Raw genomic sequence first — 23,800 nt, forward strand, 5'->3', positions numbered from 1 at the left:
GAACTGCATTTCCAGTTACAAATGATAAAGAAAGTAACAACTGTGCACATCACATGATATCAATGTCAGGATTACAGCACTGCAGGCAAGGATGGGTCGACAATACAGTATTGACATCATCAACAGTCCTTGGCAGGTTTCGGTAGGAGATTCATGACGCTATATGACAGCTTTCACAGGATATAGTGCTTTCATATTAACATCTGCCACAAAAGCTGGCGATCGCTACGTTGCGTATGTCAAACAGTTCACTTAATTTTTTCTTGCAACAGTACCAAGACCAAAAATCTACAAACAAACCACCCACTGATCCGCCACCCGACACAGCGCCCGCGACGAGAATGGCCGACTGGCGTCAGCTTTCGTGTGTTTCGAGGTACTCTTAGGGACTGGCTAGCAGATGCTGCCAGGTATTGCTGTCGTTACAAAACGATTCCATGACGCTATCAAACGATGACGTAATGGGGCGCATTTTTATAAACTTTGAAATTTCGCTACTTAGGCTCATTTTGGAACATTGCAATCCTACCAAAAGTTACAAGCAAGCTTCTCCCATCATGTCTGATGCTTTTCTTAATATCTTCAAATGTGAAATATTCCCTTAAATCTCGTTAAAATGGAAAGTCTCGCATTCGTACGGGGCTTTGAACTGAAATCGCCATTTTGAAGATCATTTGGTACAGCTCACAGCCCTGCCCTTTTTAAAACCTTACCCTCTAGCTTCTGAGCAAAACGCTCGTGAAGATGGGCAAACTTGTTAGTGCAGATCACTACAATGTCACCCGAATGTCACCCGTTGACAATTTCGCAAGGGTACTTTGGCGGCGCCTCGCCAACTTACAAATGCTTCATAAGACAATCAAACGATGACGTTCTGAGTATGTCATTTACTAACTAGAGAAATTGTGTTGCCTAGAACATTTTTTCCCACTAAAAATATACCAATAGCTATCAGCGAGCTGATTTCATCATATTTCATGCTTGCTTCAATATCTTCAAATGTTGAACAGTCTCTTTTATGTTTGAAAGGCCCCGTGCGGGAAAGACGTTTGTATGATGTGATTATATGTATTTATATATATATGCATATATAATATGGCCATTAGTTCAGAGGGTGTCTTAAAGTGTTCTTAACTGGAGCACAGCAGAATACCGAGACGAGTGTGCTTAAACATGCCTTTCAGCGGCATATTTCCATACATAGATGAATGCTCGTCACAGCCCACTTCAAGTTAGGATGGCCACAAAGCGTTCAAAGGCGCTGCCAGTCATTTCCTGATGGCTACCACTGAGTTTTACGAAGGTCTGTTTCTATTGGTGTCCTGGGTGAAAGGATCCAAATAAGTATTTGAGTTCAATTGTGGCTACAGCAGCTCAAATCCAGTCAGATTAAGCAGGAATATTTTGTTTCGAGAACACTGGGGCAGACTGGACAGCATAAGTCAATGTGGCATCACTAGGTGAGAACAGACATGACTGCGTCTCCATATTGACTTCAAATCAACCGTCCGACGGGCTGGTTTACCCTTCTCGGTTCGATCTTACCATCACATCACCGACCGGTGCGCGAAACGACGGCAAATCTGTGTAGTTGCGCAGCCAGCCGCCAGAGGCGCTGCGATCAGCACCGCTCCGCTGCCTCCGACGCCCGGCACGCATCAGTTTTGTCTCGACCGGACTGAGAGAGGGACGGCCACAAACTCGGCGCGACCAGCGGACCTACAGCGCTCTCCGCCGCGCTGGCCTGCGTCCATCCGCGGCGGCTGCGGCTGCGGCTCCGGCTGGGTGACGGCGATCCGGACTCTGCGCCCAATATCTTGTGCGATGGCGCTGGGCCAGCGTGCTCAGTAGCCCTGGTGTTCGCACCAGACCGCCGAACACACGCCGGCAAGATGTGGCGGTTTGTCGCGGTTTCAACCGTCGCGCTGCTGTGCTGGACCACCTGTTCAGGTAAGGACCGCATTCATGTCTAGTTTTGTGTCATGGGGAAGGGGGCGGGTGCGGCTGGTGGAAGGGGAAGTAGTACATCGTGCCACTGCCTTCGAAATGGTTGTACCAAACTGGACCAAACCAAACTTGGTTGGCTGGTGGCTCTAGGAATTGTTAAATTCGGGAATTTTTGGAATTCAGAAAACGCTGCTTAATGGCGTGCATTCTAACGCATGCGTTTATGCTCCCCTGCCCCATGCGAGTCTAAAAAGTCGTGGTTTGTTCCGGATAAGGGGTCGTTTCTCCGACTTGGCTCCGGTTATCAGATAGCCACGGATTGTGGTTCGGGTGATCCTATCAGGACTAACTGGCCGTGTCATTAGCTGGCTGATTAGCTGACCGTGTCTCCGGCATTGTAATTAGACGTCTTCATAGTTTCTGAACCCACCAAATTGATCACCACGGTTAGTGACGCTGAAGTCGGACACACAAACGGTGCAAAATACGATGGCAGTGTGTGTTGAAGGGGGAGGGGGGGTTAAGTGGTAGAGTGTTTGTCCGTGAGACTGAAAGCCTTATTCTCAATTCACCTTAAGTAGGAACCACCGTCCTGAAGCGTATCTAATAACCCAGTCGTAACACACGTTTTTATTGCTTTAGAAGCTTGTTTGAGGCGGTTATATTTTCTGCTTTATAGGCCGCCATACCATTGCAAGATTCTTTTATAGAACGAGCGTAAATCTCGGACAGTAGACTCCAAATCACTTCTTACAGCTGTCTGTGGAACGTTAAGCTCGTTTATGGCACAATGCTATGGAACTGAGCACGCCGCCAGAAAGTTGCACTTCGCCGCGTATCTATCATGAGACCGCGCGGAGACACTCAAGCGCCGGTGCTGGTGCTAAAGTTGGTGTTGGTGCTGGTGCTGGTGCCGATGCCAGCGTCGGTGTTGGTGCCGATACTAGTGATCGTGCCGCTGTCGGTGTCGGTGCCCGTGCTGGTGATGGTGCCGCTGTCGGTGCAGATATTTGTGGCAAAGCCATTGCCGGAGCCGGCTCTGGTACTGGTGCTGGAGCCGGCTTTGGTGCCGGTAGTGCTGGAGGCGGCTGTGGTGCCGGTGGTGCCGTAGTCGACTTCTCGTGCCGGTGCTGGGGTCGACTCCTGCTACCAATGTTGGAATCGACTCGGGTGCCTCTGCTGGTGCCGGTGCTGGTGCCAGCGCTGGTGCCGGTGCTGAAGCTGGCTCCGGTGCTGGCTGCGATGCTGATTGCCGGTGCTCCAGCTCCAGCTCGCGCAGTGCCGCGGCCGTTGGCCGACCGACAGCCCTGACACGAAACTCAGTCGCACCCTATCTCTCAACGCGAGCCGCCAGCGCCATGGCCAGAGGTGACCCGATCCTCTTGTCCTCGGGCCAGCCGCCGGGCGCCGGTCAGGCGGTTGAAGACAAGGTGACGGATATTGCACGTGTATTGCTCCATCAAGGACTCGTTGCATTCGCTATTGCCAAGGGTCAGGTCAATGCAGATATACCGAAGACGCTGGATGCACCGACTAATCGATATGCTCGCTGTCAAGGAGAAACTGTTCGGGCTTGGAGATCCGGTGCGTCAGTCGAATGTTCTTTGGATGTAAATGAGACGCATATCATTCCTCTTCTCTAGTCATTCATTACCTTTCCTGATCATTGCTTTCTCCCTCATGTCATACCGTTCTTCATAATTCGCTCAGTTCATGACGGTTAATTTCCGAAAAACCGCGTTGTGTATGTCGAGCCCTCGTGACAAGTCATTGAGTTCAGTGCGTGTTTGATTTGTGCTTTGCCGCTTGTCAAACCATGGCGTGCTATTGTACCGGACCATGACATTGTCACAAACATCTGCGTTGTGCATGTCGATGAGTACTAAAAAACGAAGCTCTTCCAAAAGTACACAGTTTATATGGAGTAGATGAGGACTCTCGACACCACCGACCCTCTCAGCTACCGTTTGCGAGATTCTGGACATCTACCTGCGTTCCCGACAGCACTATGCTGCCGCAGCAGGCCAGCTCCTAGGTTCCGCCGCCCTGCCGGCGGCCATGTGCGGACGCGATCCGGTTGACCGCCAGGGCGGGGTCCCAGGGGTCCGGTCCCAGGGGCGAGGTCCCAGAGGCCGGGCCCTGGGGGCCGGGTCGCCGGGGGCGGACTGAGGAGCGCTGGAGGTGAGCGCGGCTCGCCGTGCGGAGGACACGGAACGGTCGGCCGCCGCCCGCAGCGGCCGGCGCCGGCCGTTCTGGTTACCGGTCGCTGACCGACCCGTTCCGGTCACCGCCAGACCCGCACCGGTCTCGCTGCGGGTCCGGCCGTCCGGTCCAAGCCGGAGCGCGGCGTCGATGACGCGCCGCTGCGGTGTCAGGAGTGCTCCCGTGCAGGCGTCAGCAGTGCTCCCGTGCAGGCGTCAGCAGTGCTCCCGTGCAGGCGTCAGCAGTGCTCTGTGTAAATGTCAGAAGTGCTTTGTGGGTGGTAAGTACTGGTTACGTCATGCTTCTGGTATCGGTGATGTCCCTTCGCGAACACCACTGTTGTCCCCTGCCAATATCAGAGACGGTATGCCGTCACCCTACGTCATTAGAAGCGGTACGCTATCACCCTACATCACTAGAGACGGCTTTCGGTCCATGCACGCATCAAAAACAGCTTCTGGCAGGGGCACGTCGTCAGAGATGGCGTCCGACCAGCACACGGCATCCGTAACGGCGTGCGATCACCGCACGCCCTCGAAGGACGTGCGCGTCATCATGCGGCATCAGAGGCGCTGTCCGACCGCCGCGCGACGCCGCAGACCGCGCCCGGTCGCCACACGCTCAGGAAACGCGCCCGCGGCGCGCGGGCACGGCGCCCAGACAGCGACCCACTTGGAGTCGCCTCTGGCGAAACACGGCCGAGGCGGCGGCGGAAGCGGCGGCGGCTCGTGCCAGAGGAATGCTCGCACAACGGCGGCGCACGCGGCGCGCACGGAAGCGGCGCGCCGCTGGCCCTCAGACGGATGACCGGCTCGGGCGGGGGTGACGCTGATGTGCCGGAGGCGTTCCCCGGACGCCAGCGCCCCCCCCCCCTCCCCTCCCCGCGCCACTCGGCCTCCGGATCGGGCTGGGTGACGCTGATGTGCCGGAGGCGTTCCCCGGACGCCAGCCCCCCTCCCCCCGCGCTCCTCCCCCTCCGGTTCGGGCGGGGGCGACGCTGATGTGCCGGAGGCGTTCCCCGGACGCCAGCCCCTCCCCTCCCCCGCGCCCCTCACCCCTCGGCTCGGGCTGGGTGATGCTGATGTGCCGGAGGCGTTCCCCGGAAGCCAGCCGCCCCCCCCCCCCCCCTCCTCACGCTCCTCGCCCCTCGTCTACCCAGGGGGCGGGGGAGATGGCTGCCTGGAGGGCCTTGTGTGGGGATGGTCTTAAGTTGTGCATGAATTGTGGTATGTGCATATCCATTTGCACGTGCCGCATGGGCTGCTTGGGTTAGCGGCCAGCTATTTGTGCATTTGGGTAGGAAAATCAGAATTTCTGTGACTCGTCCCGAATAAAATATATCTGTTGGAAAAGGACACAGAGACCTGTATCTTGGTAACAAGACATCGTAAAAGCCAGCCATTGTTAGGTCGACAACATCTCCACTGCAAATAATCGCAGTCGTTCTTTTGTGCTAAAATGTTCCTGTCAGCCCTATTGTAGCGGGCAGCGAGGACTCATGAATATCGATTTGAATGGGAAGATATGTCCATTGTTTAGGCTATTTACAAAATATCGCAGGACATTTATCTGGTTCCGGAGCGTCCATTAGAATAGCTTGAATTACAGATAATTGTGAAAATTGCGCGCCGAACGTGGTGATGCCGCCATCATTTGAATCGCGTCCAGAACTGAGACGAGGGCTGAGCTGTCAGTGCGCCCCGCCCTGACCCGGTGACCCTGCCTGACCTCGGAAGGGTCGACGCGCTCGTCGCCAGTGGGTCTGACCTCGAGAGGGAGGGTCAATCTTCCTCCGTCTTGCCGGGTGTGACACAGTTTCAGAGCACCTGCGATGGGTGGCCAGGATCCATTCACCTTGATGACGGATCGGGGGACGTTGGCGAAACTTTTTCACGAGCGCAGCGGTCAGCGGGCCCGGCAGGGCGTTGACGGCTGGAGTTCGCAGATGGCCGCGGAGTTGCGCTGCCGAGACTCGCTATTCAGTCCCCACCCGACGGAAGATGGAGCCCGTTGACGGGTTGAGTAGATTGCCTGCTCCGCAGATGCCCGTGAAACGCTTGAAGAACCAGACTTTGTTGAAACAAACCAGTGTGGGACGTAACTCATGGCCTCGCAGACCGCCGGCAAGCTGCGCCCACCGAACCGTCTCAGTTTTGCGCATCACTCAGGCTAACTGACGGCGCCCGAGTCAGTGAAGCCGTCTGTTCGCCGGAGGCCACATCTCAGAAATATGAATTATCGCAAAGCAGCTGCAGCGATGTTGTAAGAGGGTCAAGATATCGAATGCTCCCACATGGGCAGCCAGATGTGAAGGAGCTGATACACGTTATTCGAGAGCCTGGTATATCAAGACGCCGGAGTGCTGATCATGTGGCGGCCGATCCGAACCAATCGGTGAAAGTGCTGGTACGCCGGGCACATCATTGATTGATCGGCGATTGTTTGGACGACAACCTTCCCTCGCGATGTCCCCAGAGACAGGCCAATTTGGCATATGTAGACTCAAACTAGCTGCCCAACTGTGACAGAACTGTCCCACTTCCGGACGTTTTATGCTCCTCCTCCATCAGTTTCCGCGCCCAGGACCTGGTGGGTGACGTTCTAGCACGTGTTGACCCCTTCTGTGGCTTTCTCGCATCCCGAGCGAGGCACAGCCAGTGGCCATGCGCCGGGTGTGAGCACGCTGGAGGCGAATAGCCATGCGCCGGATGGTCCGGGTCAGCCTCATGGATGACCCGAATCGACTGCAGGGTCCTCTCCTCCCTCTGCTCACACGCGTGCATTGCAAGGCTGGAGGCCCCCGCTGAAGAGGGAGTTCGCCTGTCGGATGCCTGCCCGCCGAGTGCCAGGTTCAAGCAGCGGTCGCCATGAGATGACCGTCGCCGTGCAGCGCCCTATCTAGACGATCCTCTAGACGAGGTCTGCGCCGAGGGAGCTCCACGTGCTGGGCCGGGGCCTGAGGGGCTGGGTGATCCGCTAGACGGGGTCTGCGCCGAGAGAGCTCCTCACGCTGGGCCGGGGCCTGAGGGGACTGAATGATCCGCTAGACGAGGTCTGCGCCGAGGGAGCTCCTCGCGCTGGGCCGTGGCATGAGGGGGCTGAGCGATCCGCTAGACGAGGTCTGCGCCGAGGGAGCTCCGCGCGCTGGGCCGGGGCCTGAGGGGTTGGGTGATCCGCTAGACGAGGTCTGCGCCGAGGGAGCTCCTCACGCTGGGCCGGGGCCTGAGGGGACTGAATGATTCGCTAGACGAGGTCTGCGCCGAGGGAGCTCCTCGCGCTGGGCCGTGGCATGAGGGGGCTGAGCGATCCGCTAGACGAGGTCTGCGCCGAGGGAGCTCCACGCGCTGGGCCGGGGCCTGAGGGACTGGGTGATCCGCTAGACGAGGTCTGTGCCGAGGGAGCTCCTCACGCTGGGCCGGGGCCTGAGGGGACTGAATGATCCGCTAGACGAGGTCATCGCAGAGGGAGCTCCCCGCGCCGAGACCGGAAGGCTCCGGCGAACCGCCGACGGCGCCTCTCGCAACTTGGCGGGACAGCTGGCCCTTGAGGCTTCTACACTAATGGCTATGGCGACTACGTGCGTCAATGCGTGATTGAGTTAAAGTGTCACGCGTCGCAGCGCTGCCGGCGAGAGGAGCGCTGTCGAGAGTTCCAGCGGGCAGCGGGCGGGCCGTGAGGACGGCACAGCGCTGCCGGCGAGATGAGCGCTGTTGAGAGTTCCAACGGGCAGCGGGCAGGCTGTGAGGACGGCACAGCGCTGCCGGCGAGAGGAGCGCTGTCGAGAGTTCCAGCGGGTAGCGGGCAGGCCGCGAGGACGGCGCAGCGCTGCCGGCGAGAGGAGCGCTGTTGAGAGTTCCAACGGGCAGCGGGCAGGCTGTGAGGACGGCACAGCGCTGCCGGCGAGAGGAGCGCTGTCGAGAGTTCCAGCGGGCAGCGGGCAGGCCGCGAGGACGGCGCAGCGCTGCCGGCGAGAGGAGCGCTGTCGAGAGTTTCAGCGGGTAGCGGGTAGGCCGTGAGGACGGCACAGCGCTGCCGGCGGGCAGCGGGCAGGCCGTGGGGACGGCGCATTGCTGCCGGCGGAAGGAGCGCTGTCGAGAGTTCCAGCGGGCAGCAGGTGGGCCCTGAGGACGGCGGATACCTCGGGGCATGGGCCTTTAAAGCGATGGTCCTCTCGTATTCAGAGCGAGTTGCCTCTCGATGAGGCCTACTGCGTCGTGCCCGGTGAGGCCCCAGGCACGGATCCACGGGCGTAGTAGTCCCTGCTGGGGTCGATGGGGCCCGGACACGAGAAACTTTTGGGGAAGCTAAACTTTCTGTTAAGAGCTTACAAAACAGCATCTAAGCAAACTGAGTGACATTTGCATGTAATACTTGGTTACGCGTCCGCGTAGACCTGGCAGGACAAACATGCGTGAGCAAAGCACAACTCCATCCCCACGAACCGAGCACGGTAACCGAGCACGAACCTTCACGCATCTCTTGCTGGCAACCAAAACCGACAGCTCACCGGCAAGCGCTACACGTCCGCCGGCTCTGTCCGCGTCCGTACACGCGCGAGCTTCCGCCTGCGCCGACCACCGTCTGGCGGCCGAGCCAGCCCCGGCTTCCTGAGCGGCCGCCGGACTCCCGGCGCTCGGCGGCCCCGTGAAAACACGGCGTAGCCCTCTCAGGTAATGCGATCCCGCGCGGCAGCGGCCATCCCTGGGGATGGCGTGCGGCCGACGGCGCATTTGCCCCAGGAAAAAGTGGGCTGGCGGTCCCGATGCAGCCGGAACACTCACGGGGAAACGTTTGATAAATGTGAGCTGGGGCGCTGGCCGTGCTATCAGTCGCTGCCCGGCAGCTGCGGGGGAGACCGGGGAAATGGCTGCCGCGACACGACTAACGCCAGCGGTATGCCATCAATCCTTCAGACTTTTTACTGCGTATGTAGGAAAAGAGCTGTAGGCTTGTCATCTGACTAGATCTTGACTTCATATATGATCTGGGAGCATGTCTGGCTTGGCGTGCACGTCACCGCCCACCTTGAGTTCACCGCTGGGCTTGTTCCTCTCGCTATCTTCCGCTGCCGTGATGCGTGCCCCTCCCTCTGAACGTCTGTGTGGGGCCGCGTGGCAACCCTGGACGGGGTCCAAACAAAACCAGTCGCAAAGCTTTCGTTCGTGCTCGCAGAGAACACTGCCAAAAGCCGCCGGCGTCCGCACGCCGCCCGGCCGCGCGCTGGAGGAGATGGCCGGCCGAGTCGTGCGGCGGCGTCCGCGCCCGCCGGCTGACCCCTGACCTTTGCTTTCTCTGGGCGGCGGGGTCACGTCCGCGACCCCGGTCTGCAGCCGCTGGATGACGTCACACGTTGGCCTGGTCAGCCGCCCGCACGCCGGGGTCTCTGCAGGCTGGCGCCGCCTTACCGGAGAGGCGTGCAGACGACGCGCGCCAGGGTCATCGGCATTGTGTGTAGCGTGCTTGTGGAGACGGACAGCCCGCTGTTATGTAATGACAGCGTGAGAACGATGTTTGTGTTATATTGCTAGATCGTTGCCAGGGGTTTGGTGTTAAAATGCGTAAAATTGCACTGTGATATTGGTATAGTCTTGTGGCTGAATTCCCGATCATTAACTAAACAGAGCGTCCACGCCAGGATGTGGTTGTCACATAAGTGCCTGGCCGGCAAATCGTCTTCCAGTCAGTTCCAGTCGACCGGTTTACAATCGGCTCTGGCCGGCTTACAGCCATCTATGCATTGGACGAAATCGATCACGTCCCGTCGTGCCTGTTCCGGCTGGTGTCCATTCTGCCAAAGTTCCCAAATAACGCCGAATATGCGGGCATGAAACCTGCGAAACCGCTGAAGCCCTCCGAAACGACCGAAACCGGCTGGGTGAGTGACACTCAATGTGCGCCAGAGGACACCCATTTGAAAGGCATTCGAGCGCTTGATGGTGATCCGGCCTCCCATGCATTACAATGCGGTCGATAGGCCGTTTCAATGCAGTCGCTGGGCGCCGCCCATAGCGGCGAAACGCTCAGTTTGTGAACTGCTGGCACACTTATTTCTGGAGGGCTGGTCCAAGGGTATCAATGTTATATGGTATGCAAAGCAGTGCGGCGCCTTGCCTGGTAATGATAATGATAATGTTTGACGGTTTAGAGTTGCCTGGAGTAACAGTCGTCAGCAATGTTGAGAATGGAATGGAGGGGTACTTGGAGCCTGGAGGGAAGGGGGGATGGCGGAATCCATGAAGCATTTTGTCGCTCAACTAAGCACACGAGAAACATCCACATGGCTGAACACCAACCAGTGCTGTAGGTGTTGACCGTCTTTCTAATCTAGTTTCAGACCATCTGTGCTGTAGCTGTGGCTACCGGTCGGCTGTAGTTAGGAACCATTCTCTGTATAAGCATGACGCCTTTATGGAACATTCCCTGCTACAGCTGCGCACCGTCTCTCCCATACCGTACCGCAGCTGGGGACCACGCCCTGCTACCGTTACGGACCACCCTCTGCTGCCGCTGCACACCGTCCAGCCCTGCTGCAGCAGCGGGGGGTCGCCGCACCCCCTGACACAGGATCTCCCTGCGCCCCCGTATGCGGGCCCTCCACCGCTCTGATGCGGGTCCGCCCTCGCTTTGCCCGGAGGCCCTCCACCGACCTGACGCGGGCCCTTTCCCGTCCAGGCCCCTCCACGGTCCCTCTTCCCGGGGCCCTCCGGCCGGAGGTCATCCATCGGGCGACCGGGGCCCGGCTGGCAGCCGCGCCGCCGGCCCGGCAGGCTGGCCCGTTCAGAATCCCATCAGGCCGAGTGTTGGCTATCTCGGCTAATCGAATCAGCGCCGGCGTCGCTCGCGGTCCTCGTGGGCCGTCTTCCCACCGTCACAGTCGCTTGGGACCGGGTGAGAGGTCAGGCGCGCGTCGCCAGACAGCCGTGTAGTCTGGCGGTGTCGGAGGCGAGCTTTGAAGATGAACTTCGGGCATGTGCTGAACTTTGATGGGTAGCTGGTGAGTGAACGGCAAGTGACAAGCCTGTTCCTAAGGGTTTTGCGTTAAGTGGAACTGCGTAATGCGCGAGGCCACGACGCCAAACGACTGCGGTTCTGCACTGCAATGGTTAGCGCTGGCGTTAGCTCATGAGACAAGTCAATGCCTGGTTCGTTTCCTGGGGGATGGTAGAACCCTTGCCAGTGTCAGGGAAGTTGTTTAGCATAATGTCTGGCGGGATATTTATGCGGACTATTGTCCCGCTCAGTCCCGACAGCTCCGGTGGTTAGAGCGCCAGCACGGCGATCCACCCACCCGTGGCTTGCTGGGCTCGGGTCGATCCAGGCGCTCGCAGTTTGCTCCTGACTGTTTGGCCTGTGGCCGGTGGCAGCGGCCGCGCTAAATGAAGGCCGCCCCACACTGGTCACATCTCGCTGCGATGCGAGGTCAGACGGAACGGACAAGAAAGTCATCATAATGTGGAAGCAATGAGATTCCTCAACGCACCCCACGCTGCAGTCTGCGTACGAGACGGAAGGGAGGGCCGCTTCTTGGCAGATATACGCCTCTTTTTCCAACAACTTCTGCTTCCTTCGAGCGTCGAGCCCACAACCTCGCGATCGGCCGCCCTCAGTCTGAGCACCACCGATCGTTCTCACTGCAAACAACGAGTCGCAAGCATTCCGTAAGCCATTAGTTAACATGGAGGAGGCCATGTTGGTGCGTGTACTTGTACGCTGTTCCGAGCAGGACGCCATCCGATAAATTTGAATTCGCACGCCGTGGTGAGGCACGCACGTGTACCTCACCACATAAGCGAGGCAACATCAGCGATAACACGCAGACGCGGGGCCTTCCGAAGCTTACGGACGTGGCCATAACAGGGAATATATTTTAATAATTACAACGTTATCATTCTGCTACTTCTCAGTGGCGGAGTCCGACCATTGTTTGAGTCAAAATCAGCCAGTATTGATTCGCCATTTGTTCTCGATAACGACCATTTCATTGTCGACCTAAAGCTGTTCACGCTCCGCGATAAGTGATGTAAGAGCAATGCATGCTGATACACGTTAGCGTTGCACAACACAGTCGGTGTCTGTCGGTCGCTGACGACTGGCGATCGACAGCGCTGGTTGCTGACGACTGACGGCGCTGGTCGCCGAAGATCGACACCGCTCATTCCCTGACAACCTAAACCATTTACCGAATCAGCTCGCCTGACCCGCGAAGCACACCATTCTTCTCGAACCTCACCCGGAACCCTCGTGTGCCAGGCGTCTCCAAGCTTCCGGCCACTCGACTGCGCAACGAGGCCGGCCTGCCGCTGACGGAGTGGCGCGGCCCCGAGCCAGAGCCGCGCGCCGCGAATGGGACGGCCGCCGCATGTCGCCGGCGCCGGCACAACACGCGTCGGCGGCCGGCCCCGGGGGCCGCGGCTCCGGCTTCACGCCCGGCGATTAACAGCTTCCGACGCGGCTGTTGATCTGTCGCCGTTGTTGACGCCGGACGGGCGCCGGGCGGGAGGGAAGGGAAGACGGCGCCGCCGCCGCAGATAAGCCATCACGCGAACGCGCGCCCCGAGGCTTTAATGAAGTGGTGACGCGGCGGCTGCGCGCCGGGGTGGGAGGTGCCGGCGGCGCGGGGAGTCATGTGGTCGGTGGGCGCCGGCCACGCTCAAGTGGCGGTTGGGCGCGGGCGACGCGTCCCGCTGGCGGACGTCGCCGTCCCATCCGACATGGCGGCTCCGCGTGATTCGCACCAGCAAACCGTGCCCGTAATTTCACGGCGGCGCCGTGCGAGTGCTCGTTTTCGGATTGGATTTGATGACAGTGGTAGGTAAAACACATGGCGGCGTCCGCGGCGTGGGTAACAAATCGCTCTGCGCAGGCAAACAAGTCTTTTGCGCGAAATTATATCCTTGTTCCCAGTGGACTAATGAGTTTCATTACGCATCGTTACGCGATGAAACGTATCCGCAACATTCCACTGTTTTGTTTGAATACCCGAACTGTGATTCTTCCTTGTCCTGAATTGTCTCAGCTGTAATCAAAAGCCCCTTGTAAAAGACTGGACAAAGATCGTTTGGTCGTCAAGCGTACCTGCCCTCCAGCCCTCCAGGAATACAGTCACAAGGAATGAACTAAGCTATTAACGTGACATTTTAAAATATGTCTTTGTTCAAGGCGGCGATTTTGATTTTGACGACCGTTGTCATCACTGTATGTATTATCCTGCCTAACTATTTGAGGGATGTGGTCTTGGAGTTCGCATCTTTTGGTCGCCCGTCCTTCCTCACCTCATGAGTTGAATCCAACTGAAGTGGTTATTAAAACGTTTGGTCTCTTCCTACGGCGCTTCATAAACGTCACTTCGAGTGCATTAAATGCCTTTTTGGATGCCGCACATTACATTCATTGACATATGCCAACGGGTATATATATATATATATATATATATGCATGTATAGATATATACATATATACATACGCGATATATACATATATTTATACACACACATATATATTTCTACATGCATACATTGAAAAACAGACACACTTGAAAACAAAGATGCTAAATGCACACACAGCGAAATAAACGGCGTCATGTTCACATCTTTTACGCTCAGCCTCTGCAACAGGTATTTTCTGACAGCCGGATAGAAATACATGAGACAGTTGCACGAACACGAGCCCTGCTCCGCCTCAGCCACTGCCTAACCCACAGAGCCCTCGGACTGTGCTGTTGCGTAGTGGTTTGGCGAGGCATGCACCGCGTCCACCCCCGCAGTGGACGGCTGGGGACGCAGAACTCATCGGCGCCCGCGTCGTCCCGTTCCGCCGCGCCGCGTCTGCCGCCCGGCGCCGCGACGGCGAGCTCTGTTTGACGGCGCGTATTTGTCGACGCTGACGGCACAATGCGGCCGAGCGGCGGCGGTCGCTCGGCACAGATGGTATCGCCGTGGACACGGTAAACAATACCCTCACAAATCACGCGCGCTGCTCGGCCGGCGGCGGCGGCCGCGCCGGGCTTCAAAGCGGCGCGCGCGCCGCCCGCCCGCCGCCGCCCCGTGTCCGCCTCTCCGCTCAAGTGGCACTAATGAGCGCTGAAGAATGACGCCGGCAGGATCAGCCGTTTATTAGCGCTTTGTGGGACAGCTCACTCGCGAATGTTTTCAAACGGCAGTGTTGGTGCGCCGCAGGACGGGCGGCTCCGTGGGCGAAAGGAGGGCTGCATAATGATAGGTGCGATGCGGTAGAGTGATGGTGCACTTTTGTGGATGTTTTCTTAGCCGCTGTCGCTTTTGGCGGCTCGTTGGACACTGTCCGCAGTTAGTGGTTGTGCTTCCTAACGACACTCGACAGCCTATATTGGTATGTCCTTAGTGTTCGAAAACGACAGTGGTTTGGCGCAACGTGGACGGCATCGCTGCTAGTACGTGATGTCTGAAGCGCTAGAATGTGAGCGGCCCCTGGTACTTGGCTGAAAATAGCTCAACGACTGACGGTAAATAATCACTTTTAATGCGTTGTTGGCACCCAGATGATGCCTCTGCGCGACTGCCTCGAATATCCGTCACGCAGGCGCGCCGCTGCAGCCGCGCCCTTCCCCCTCACCTTGCAAACTCGAGCGTCGCCTCCGGCCCCACCGTCCAGCTGGAGCCGCCGCCGTCTCCGGCAGGGCCAACCGCCGTCCCCGCCCACCCAGTCAGCGGCGACAGGTGACGCCGCGACACCGGCCGGACAAAGACACTGGAAGCGGGGCCACCCCGGCCGACCCGGCCGCGTCACCGCCAGCGCGGCGACATTAGCCGCAATTAGGGCGCGCGGGCGCTCGCCGGCGCCGGCGGCGCGCCGCCGTCGGCGCCGATTATCGGCGCAGGCCTTCCGTGGGCGCGGCGCGTTCTCAGGCGGCGCGGTCCGGTCATTATCGTGTCGTCAGCGAGCGGACGGCGGTCGGCGGGCGCAGCTTGCGCGCGCGTCAGGCGGGCGGCGGTCGAGGCCGGCGACGGATGTGGGCGAGCGTGTTCATGTCCGCACAGGGTCGGTCCGAGTCGTTTGGGTGATTTTTAGGGCTGGGAAATTGGTCGTGGAGCAAATTATGCGGCAGATGGGACCGGCCTTGCTGTGACAATTTAACGATGAGGGGGGCAGGAGAATGCGGTGAGGAAATGAAATGATAGGGTGCAAATTACCGGTTGCTTTTTACGGTGTCTGGTTCCAGCGAAATACGTCCGCGCCAGCCGCAGTTGTCACCGAAATCGTGCAACATAATGCGGCGATCTGGAAAGTCGTCACCCAAATGCGGGGTCCAAATCCGTAAACGGACTCTGTAACCGCTCGTCGTCAACGGCGCCGCGCCGTTTGTGGGGTGGAATGGAGCCCCAATTGCAGAGCGCGGTCGGCTGCCGGATGCGAGGGGGCCGCTGGTGCTCCGCCGCGGAGGGCGGGCAGATCCGTCCGACTGCATCGAGTCAGGCCCAAACATCGACTGCTTCAGTCACGGCACTGAACCTGCTGCAGAGGAGACATGGCGGCAGAGACGGATTGACACCCTCGCCTTGGCCCGCTGTCTGGCAGAGTTCAGGGATGAGGCTGAGACCAATCTCACGCTCCTGCTGAGGTGTGGCGCTGTCTGGTCCCTGGTGTCCGATTAGCGTAAATCCCACACCTCTTGCATTCCCCCCCCCCTCCAGCGGTATTTCCGAGCGCGTTTTTCTTCCTCCTCGGCCTCGCCTCTCGGCTGGCTGTCGGTCGGCAAAAAGCCCGGTGCGTCATGTGTCCTCCGCCGGGCCGGCCGGGCCGGGCGCGGCGGCAGCTGGAGTGCGCACCAAAAAACGCCGTCCCGCCCGGCGATCCGTCAGCGTCGGTCTGCTCCAGCCGTCGGCCGGCCGGAGAGGGCCCCCGCCCCGCCCCGCCCCCTCCCGGGCCGTAATGGCGAGATATCAGACGGCGCCGCCGGCCGCCGGCCGTCCGCCGCACACGGCGACACGGCCGGCGGGGGGTCGGGGACCGCCGATTGCCTGGAGCCGAGCGCTGCTGGACGGCGCCCAGGGCGTCGTTCCGGCCGCTTTCGGTGGACTGTGCGCTGTGAAAAGGAGACAGGCGATGTGGGGTCGCTTGAAGTGAAGCACTCCATAGAGTATTTAACTATCACAACTCAGATAGATTTGATGTTGATATTCACTGCGGTGCGATCAAATGGCAATCGTATCTCTGGTCGTGGTTGCAACACGTTACTGGTTGTACAGCATAAGACCTATTGGACACTAGGATAATTCAAAAGGCAAGGTCAGGCATTGAACACTCAAGGTGATTAACTAGACAGCATTCAACATCCGGGTCTATTATCCGATCATGGATGTCTGAACACTTTGCGTGACATGCAAGACGGCCCTTAAGCGCTGGTGGGGAATCTAATAGTGTAAATGAGCAGGCCCTCCCTGCTTGTCGCCTGAGACCAGCTGTTTACATTTCCAAGCCGCCTGTTAGGTAACGCCGGAGGCCAGTTTCGTAGCTTTCGAGAGTAGCGGGGGTGACGCCTCCGACGAACGGAGCCGGAATAGTCTCGCCGGGCCATCCAGCTGTTTTATGCGCCATTAGCAAGGTTCCCTTGAGGCTCTCTTGACTTGGAAGTGGAAGGAGTGTTATTCTTGTAAACCGGGGATATTCTGGAGCCGTGAGAGGGCACCATGATTTTTATTAGACTTCCTTCCAGTGCTGTGGAAAATGTTGTAGTTGTAACAGGCCACACCAATGCCAGCCACGCATTGCAGCCCAGCTGTGCTTCAGCTCGGAACTGGGCAATTCAAAAGGCACGTCGTTCCATATGGATCATGGAACAAGACAAGTTCAACCAAAGCTTGATGCATACGTGTATCAACACTTCAGCTCCCTTCACGAACCAAAGCCGATAGTCACCGAAGACTGAAGTCAGCCGAAGTTCACGTTTCCCACGTAGCGCACACGTCTGTCCACAAGAGAGGAACAGCACCGAGAGTGCTGGACATGCGCCTCGCTCACCCAGTGACAGAGAGGAAGTCGCACACATCCGACCGCGCGCGGTGTCAGCGGAGTCGCCCCGCGTCTCTCCCGCGCCCAACCGGCCTTCCGACGGGGTGGTCGGTGTTTGTCCCCGGCCTGTGCCGGTGTTGTCGCGTCGGCCGGCGGGCCGCGGCCGCGCGCCGCGGGACGCGCGTGCCGATGACGGATAGTGCGGGGTCAATTATCGATCGCGCGCCCCGCTCGTCACGCGGTCGGCAGCGCGCTCGTCACGCGGTGGGCAGTCGCTCGTCGCGGCGGGGCCGGCGTCGCGGCCCGGCCGGCCCGGCCGACCGGCCGGGCCGACGCATTTCTCGGCCTGATTGATGGGCGCCGCTATGACGGGAGATAAGAGAACTGTCAGTGCGCGGGTCGGGTGGACGCCGCCTGCGGGTCTAAATCTTGCTGTGATCGGGACCCGGCATTGGCTGCCAACACGGCTGGCGGCGGCGCCGCTCGCGCCGAGGTCGGGTGGACGGCTCGCGAAATAGTGCTCCCCGGCGGACACTGCGTGACGCTCATGGCTCTGATTGTTCCTGGTATAACGTTGCTTTGGTGAATTGGGTGGGTTCAGGTTACGAAAGACGCCTTTGAATTGCTCGGGTCTTCTGGTTTCCTGTATTCAAATGGCCTGGCAAAGCATTGCTATTTGTCTACACATTTAGAACATTTTTCGCCTCCCCTGATTCAAGTGATCCTTATTTTCGTTAGGAGTTCATCCTTGCGCTTCAGTATTTTTGCAAAGCTGTCTTGAGCACTGATTTTCCCGGGCACCAGTCCAGCATGGTGCTTTTGCCAATTCGGTGCAATTGTCCTATCCACTGTGTGGATAGGACAACGGATGATAAATTACACGAAAATCCCCAGCGTACAAGCATCGATATTCCCGTTGTTTTCCATGAGTTGCGACTGGAGTCACTTTTCCGTTCTTAAGTTATTCTGTTTGTTTCACAAATGAGCTGATGATGTTTGTTTTGCCTGCCCCGACCCTTTTAACATGCTCGAATATCTCCCGTGGTTTTTGCACCGAACGTCATTATCTTTGCTGAAAAGGAGTCCTGTAATCGGTGTCCTCTTGGCCCTTGGTTCTACATTGTATGAAATGTGAACTAAAATCTGCCTTTAACACATCGAGTTGCATGACATAATTTCAAGGGATTTGAATTACGGCTGGAAGATTTCATTTGGCCCAGCTTGTTCAAGCATGGGTTTTAACTCAGAATTCCGGTCCCATGGGAATGTGGTCGGCATCAGCCCTTGCACAGAAGCCTTTATCATATAATTAAATAAGGTCACCGAACAATGATATTAAAAGCATTATAACTGTTTATGAAACTAACCCCATCAACAACAGTGGTCGTTTTTGCACTGAATTGCTTTATTTCATTCATCATAGCCTAGCTTCGGGCAGCTAGAATTAGGCAGCAAGTTAAGCAGGGAAGGCACCGTGGAAACACATATGCAAAATGTCCCAATTGTTCGACCAAAATATACGAATATGTGATGAGGGTATCTTCAGCGATGTCCTCGGGTGAGTTATAGGTGATGCGGATGTACACTGTTGCTAAAATTGTTAAGTTGCCTGTTAAGCCATAACTTTCCCCAACGTGCCGCTAAATGTATGCCCCCATCTTACAGCTGTGTAGCTTGCTTACCTTGCTTGTTACCTACGCCTGAATATAATCTATGGTGACTGAAACGAAGCAATTCAAGGACAATACAGCGAACGAACCTTATTACTCGATGGTGTTGATAGTTCAAACATTGCTGCATTTTAATGGTGTCGATCAGTGATGTCATTCGTGAACATGAACTTAACGTAAGGCTTTAATTATCGGCAGGCTTGAGAGTCCGCGTAAAATGCCCATAACTGCTGAGCGGCTTTGGTGTTTGTTCAACAGTAGGGCCATGGCAGCCTGCTCCTAAAGTATACATGCATACATGCATGCATACATACATGCATATATATACATGTGTTTTTATGTATGTGTGTCATCAATACACGTTTGAACGTGGCATGCCGTTTCCCATTGATAGTATTTTTACGCCGGATTCCAATCTCGCTGAGAAAAGGCCTTACGTTAGGCTCATGTTCGGAGATGATGTCACCATCCGATAGCATTAGAAACAGCGAAAATTGGTGTACTATAAAACACCATGGAAGAAGGTCTTTCGTTTTGTTGTCTTTAAAATGCAACCTGCCAGTCATCAAAGGATGTCTTCAAGCCCAGGCAGCTAGCTCAGCAAGCCAAGCACCGTTAAAACACGCATGCAGCACATACAAGTAGGTTATGTGAAACTCACGACTACATCTCGGAGGGGAAGTTTCATACCTCCAGCGACATATTCGGGGAAGCGATAGCTGCGGCATACTCAAAAACAGACCGGCACCAAGAAAGCAAGAAAATCGCAACGCCGAAACATGTCATACAACACTAATTTTCTGGTTATTCGACCTCACAATATTTGTTGGTGCGGCGTTTCTGACGAGCATTGCTTCCAACACTTGAAGACTTCTTTTTTAGTTGTATTTGTTAAGAATGACGCTTTAAGAAACCAGTAGGACCCAAGAATGCGTGAATAACATCAGTAAGTGAGGCGTAGAGGCAACGAGAGGTTAGATTCTTGCCTCGATTTTTGTTTCTGATCTCCTAGACGCCAGTGGGTCTGGAAGGCCGCTGATTTGCATACCTATATATATATATATATGTATATATATATATATATATAGATATATATATAGATATATATATATAGATATATATATATATATATATATATATATATATATATATATATGTATGCTTATTTTCAGGCAGGTTGCTCCCCAAGCTCATCCGTTGTCTATGAAATTACAAAAGGCCACCTTGGCTGATATGAAACTTGCGCATGTGCCACATCACACCGATTCCAACTCCGACTCATCGTGCATTACATAGTTTTATAGTACAGTTGGAACATTTCGTTCCAACCTCGATCCCGGGCAGCGAAGCAAAATTTTGATTCGATCCCGACCCTGATTCAACAAGATATAACTCACTTTGCAGAACGTCACCGCGTACGCTCTGTTTGCATAGCACCACCTCTGTGAACATCATTGCGGAGTGTCACTTTTGAGTACGTTACTGTTGGTGAGTGTCACCTCTGAGTGCGTCCCTCATGCAGAGCAGCAGGGACGCACTCAGAGCACCCAGAGCAGAGCACCTCCGGGTGCGTCTGCGTTGCTTAGCTTTACTGTTAAGTACGCCCCTGTTGCGGGGTGTCGGCGCCGAGGGCCGCCGCCTCCGCCTGCCGGCGCCCGCCTGCAGGCCTGGTGATCAGGACAGCCTGGGATGGTCCGCCGCCGGATGGCGCTGCCGCTTATCGACGAGCGTGACGAATGGTGGCGACGCCCCCGCCCGGCCGGCCGCCTGCGCGCTACGATTAGCCGGCATCATCCCGACCCCCGCCGGCCGCCGCGGCGCCCCAGGCAACGGCCATTTCAAGGATCGGACGTTTCCTGGGGCCTGCGGAGTCAAAGAAATGTGTTGATAAAGGCGTCAAAGAACGTTTCAAAAAGTGAAAAGGCCAACAGTTTTTAAGCGCATTTTCCCCGCTTCACCGCTGCCTAATGTTACAACTACACGGACGTCGCGTCTGTCATGCGTGACGGGCTCCTGAGGAACACGCTTATGCACTTCAGTAGCCTAAAAGGCGTCACGCTGATCCCGGTGTTGTCTCTGTTTCAGCCGAGGACGGTGCGCTGCGTGTGTTCGCCGGCGCCAACCTGACCCTCCCCTGTCCGCACCACTCGGAGGTGGCTGACCCGCTGATGGTGACGTGGTCGTGTCGCGGCTGCGGCCGCGGCCCGGCTCCGGTCACCGTCGCCCAGTACGGCCGAGACGGCAGCGTCAGTCGGTCCGACGGCCGCGTGCGACTGGTGCTGCCCACCTTCCAGCTGCACATCTACCCGGCCAGCACCCAGGACGCCGGGGTGTACGTGTGCTCCGTCAACAACGCACCCAGCGCCGAGTCCATCACCGTCACGGTGGAAGGTGAGTGAAAGGTGTAAACTGACACGCGTTCGATGCTTGATCAGCATACTACAGTGCGGAGCCATCACCATTGCACTGGAAGGTGAGCGAAAGGTGTAAACTGACACGCGTTCGATGCTTGATCAGCATACTGCAGTGCAGAGCCATCACCATTACACTGGAAGGTGAGCGAAAGGTGTAAATTGACACGCGTTCGATGCTTGATCAGCATACTACAGCGCAGAGCCATCACCATTACACTGGAAGGTGAGCGAAAGGATGCACGTGCTTGAGCGAAAGGATGCACGTTTCAGTGCAGAATCCGTCAACGCCATAGCCGAATGTCAGCAGGTGTGAGCTGTTATGTTTTCTCGACAACTCATTTAGTGCAGAGCTTTTACCGGCACAGCTGAGCTTTCATCATATTTTAATCGGTAAACCAATGCAACAAAACGGCTAATAAAGGAACATGTTTGCCTGGAAAAATGTTAACGATAACTCATTAAACTTACCGGGGTTTCTCATCCCATCATTCAATCTGCGCATCATCGAACAATTTCGCTGTCAGTTCTAGGTCACGTTGCGTCCCTAAAACCGCTTTCAATTCATGTGGGTTGCCTCTCAGACTGCAACATCTCGGGCGCTTCAACTCTCGCAGCACGATGCGATCTTCGCTTTAGATATTCTTGTGATCTCTGTCATCTCTGCCATCCTCATTAGTCGCAGCGGCTGCGGTACTCACACATACCATGCCTCTTCACATCAAAAGCAACTTCCGTTCTGGGGCTGGCGCTTAATTGAGTCCACCGATCTCCCCACCACACTGCGCTCGGAAAACTTTAGAGAGCATCAGCCTTGATTACACTCAAAGGACGAAGCAAAACTCGTTGTCAGACCGAGCTAACTAACGGTGATAATGAAACCGCCTGCAAGACAAGAAGTTACCCACAGCAACCGTCAGAATTTCGAATTGTCCGCCGTCTCTGCGGACGCTCTCGTCAACAGCGTGCCTTTCATCCCCATATCTCCGCGCCCTGGTTGGGGAGTCTTCCTCTTCTGCGCGCCCTGAGCTGGGCATTGGCCGAGCGGCAGCCGGGTGGCGCCCCACGGCTTCGGCCGCCCGCCCGGCAGAGCTCGGCCGTCGTCCGGGATCTCGGCGGCGGGCCTGTCGCGCGTGCGACCGCCGCACTCAATATCAGGGCGACGGCAGCCCGCCGGGACGGGCGCGGCACCGCCGACCGAATCGAACGTCCGAGAGCAGCGGCGGCTTCGGAGCCGCCGCCGCGCCCGCCGCCGGGCCGCCGGCCGGGGTGCAGCTGACCCGGGCGGCTGACCTGGTCAGCTGACTTGGTCAGCTGACCCTGGGACTCCGTCGGAGGACGCAGGTGACCTTGGCAACGCATGTCAGGGGCTATCCGGGCGGCTGATTGGAACCGTACGCTGAGCTATGTGTCCATGGCTCACCCTTTCCCCTCCCAATTCATTTCTTTCTGGTCCTTCACCCTCCGTCGAGGAATCTGAATCACCAGAAAACCAGCTAAAAAGCTCAAGTAACCTCACATAGTTGATTCGAAAATCAGGCTCTCGCTGCATGAGTTGCTTGAGGCACCATCTCTATTGAAGACCTGACATAGCCAACTGACCTGAGCGGCGTTCAGAACAGCGCCGGAAACGCTGGGTCTGACGGCTTCCGACGTCGGACGAAAAGCTCACGATTCCAACATTTGTCACGATTTGAACAGCTCGCCTGTCGCAGCCGCACAGGGTAATACGCCGCCGCAGCTGTCAGCTCAGCACGACCCCGACCGGGCCGACCGCCAGACCGGCCGCCGGTCGGTGTTGATGCCACGCCTCTGACCGGGTCGGCGCTCCGCCGAGCGGCGGAGCGGAGCCGCCCCCGGGAGTCGGAAGCCCGGTCGACAGAGCGTCCGGCCCCGCCGCGGCCCGGAGGCTGCGGGCGCGCGCGACGCGTCCGCGCTGGCAGGCCTCCAGCCGGCGACGTTCGGGGACGCGCCAAAAATACGGCGCGAAGCCGGCCCGCCACGCAGATGCATCCGAACGCTCGTGATGCGAACGGACGCGATGGAAAGGGATCTCATCGGATTGAATGCGATCGCACCGAGGTCGTCACGGACCCATCAGAGGAGCTCCATCGGATTGGCTCCGATCCGGTCGGACTGGACTGCGCTGTGGTCTAAAGTTTATCCGAGCCGTAACGGTTTTTAGCGGACCACCCGACCATAGATTCAGATCGACGACTGGATCTGAGCAGCACCGATTTCGATGTGATCGTTCCGAGCGCTGACCCGGTCCAAAGAGTCGATATCCGGACGTCGACTGGGTGCTGCCATATCGACGCCTCGCCCGAATGTGGCGGAACAGTTTCCCAGCAGCCCTGCATTTTTAATGAGTCCCCAACTTTTCCCCAAGCGTGCATGCCGGCACGTGACCTGCGAGCGCGCGTGGCGAGATATGACCCGGGCCACCGCCTGGCCGGCCTGCGACTGGTGCCGACTTAGAGTCGTGACGTTCGATGGCTTGGAGCGGCACAGGCGGCTGAAATGAAGATTGATTGCCACAGGCGCCGGAGCCGCCCGCTATTGCGGAATCACGGGCTCATATAA

General features: G+C 57.2%; 1 protein-coding gene across 1 annotated transcript in view; it reads left to right on the plus strand.

The window, feature by feature from the left end:
* Positions 1 to 1,680: 1,680 nt before the first annotated feature.
* LOC119092171 (tyrosine-protein phosphatase 99A) overlaps positions 1,681 to 23,800 on the plus strand; it is a 43,878-nt gene continuing 21,758 nt past the window's right edge. Inside the window, exons 1-2 of the mRNA XM_037215147.1 lie at positions 1,681 to 1,950; positions 20,892 to 21,197. Coding sequence (XP_037071042.1) covers positions 1,893 to 1,950; positions 20,892 to 21,197 — 364 coding nt within the window. The 5' untranslated portion in view covers positions 1,681 to 1,892. The remainder of the gene's footprint in view (positions 1,951 to 20,891; positions 21,198 to 23,800) is intronic.

This window comes from Pollicipes pollicipes, unplaced genomic scaffold (genome assembly GCF_011947565.3).
Source record: "Pollicipes pollicipes isolate AB1234 unplaced genomic scaffold, Ppol_2.1 Scaffold_3447;HRSCAF=4054_pilon_pilon_pilon, whole genome shotgun sequence".
Taxonomy (NCBI): domain Eukaryota; kingdom Metazoa; phylum Arthropoda; class Thecostraca; order Pollicipedomorpha; family Pollicipedidae; genus Pollicipes; species Pollicipes pollicipes.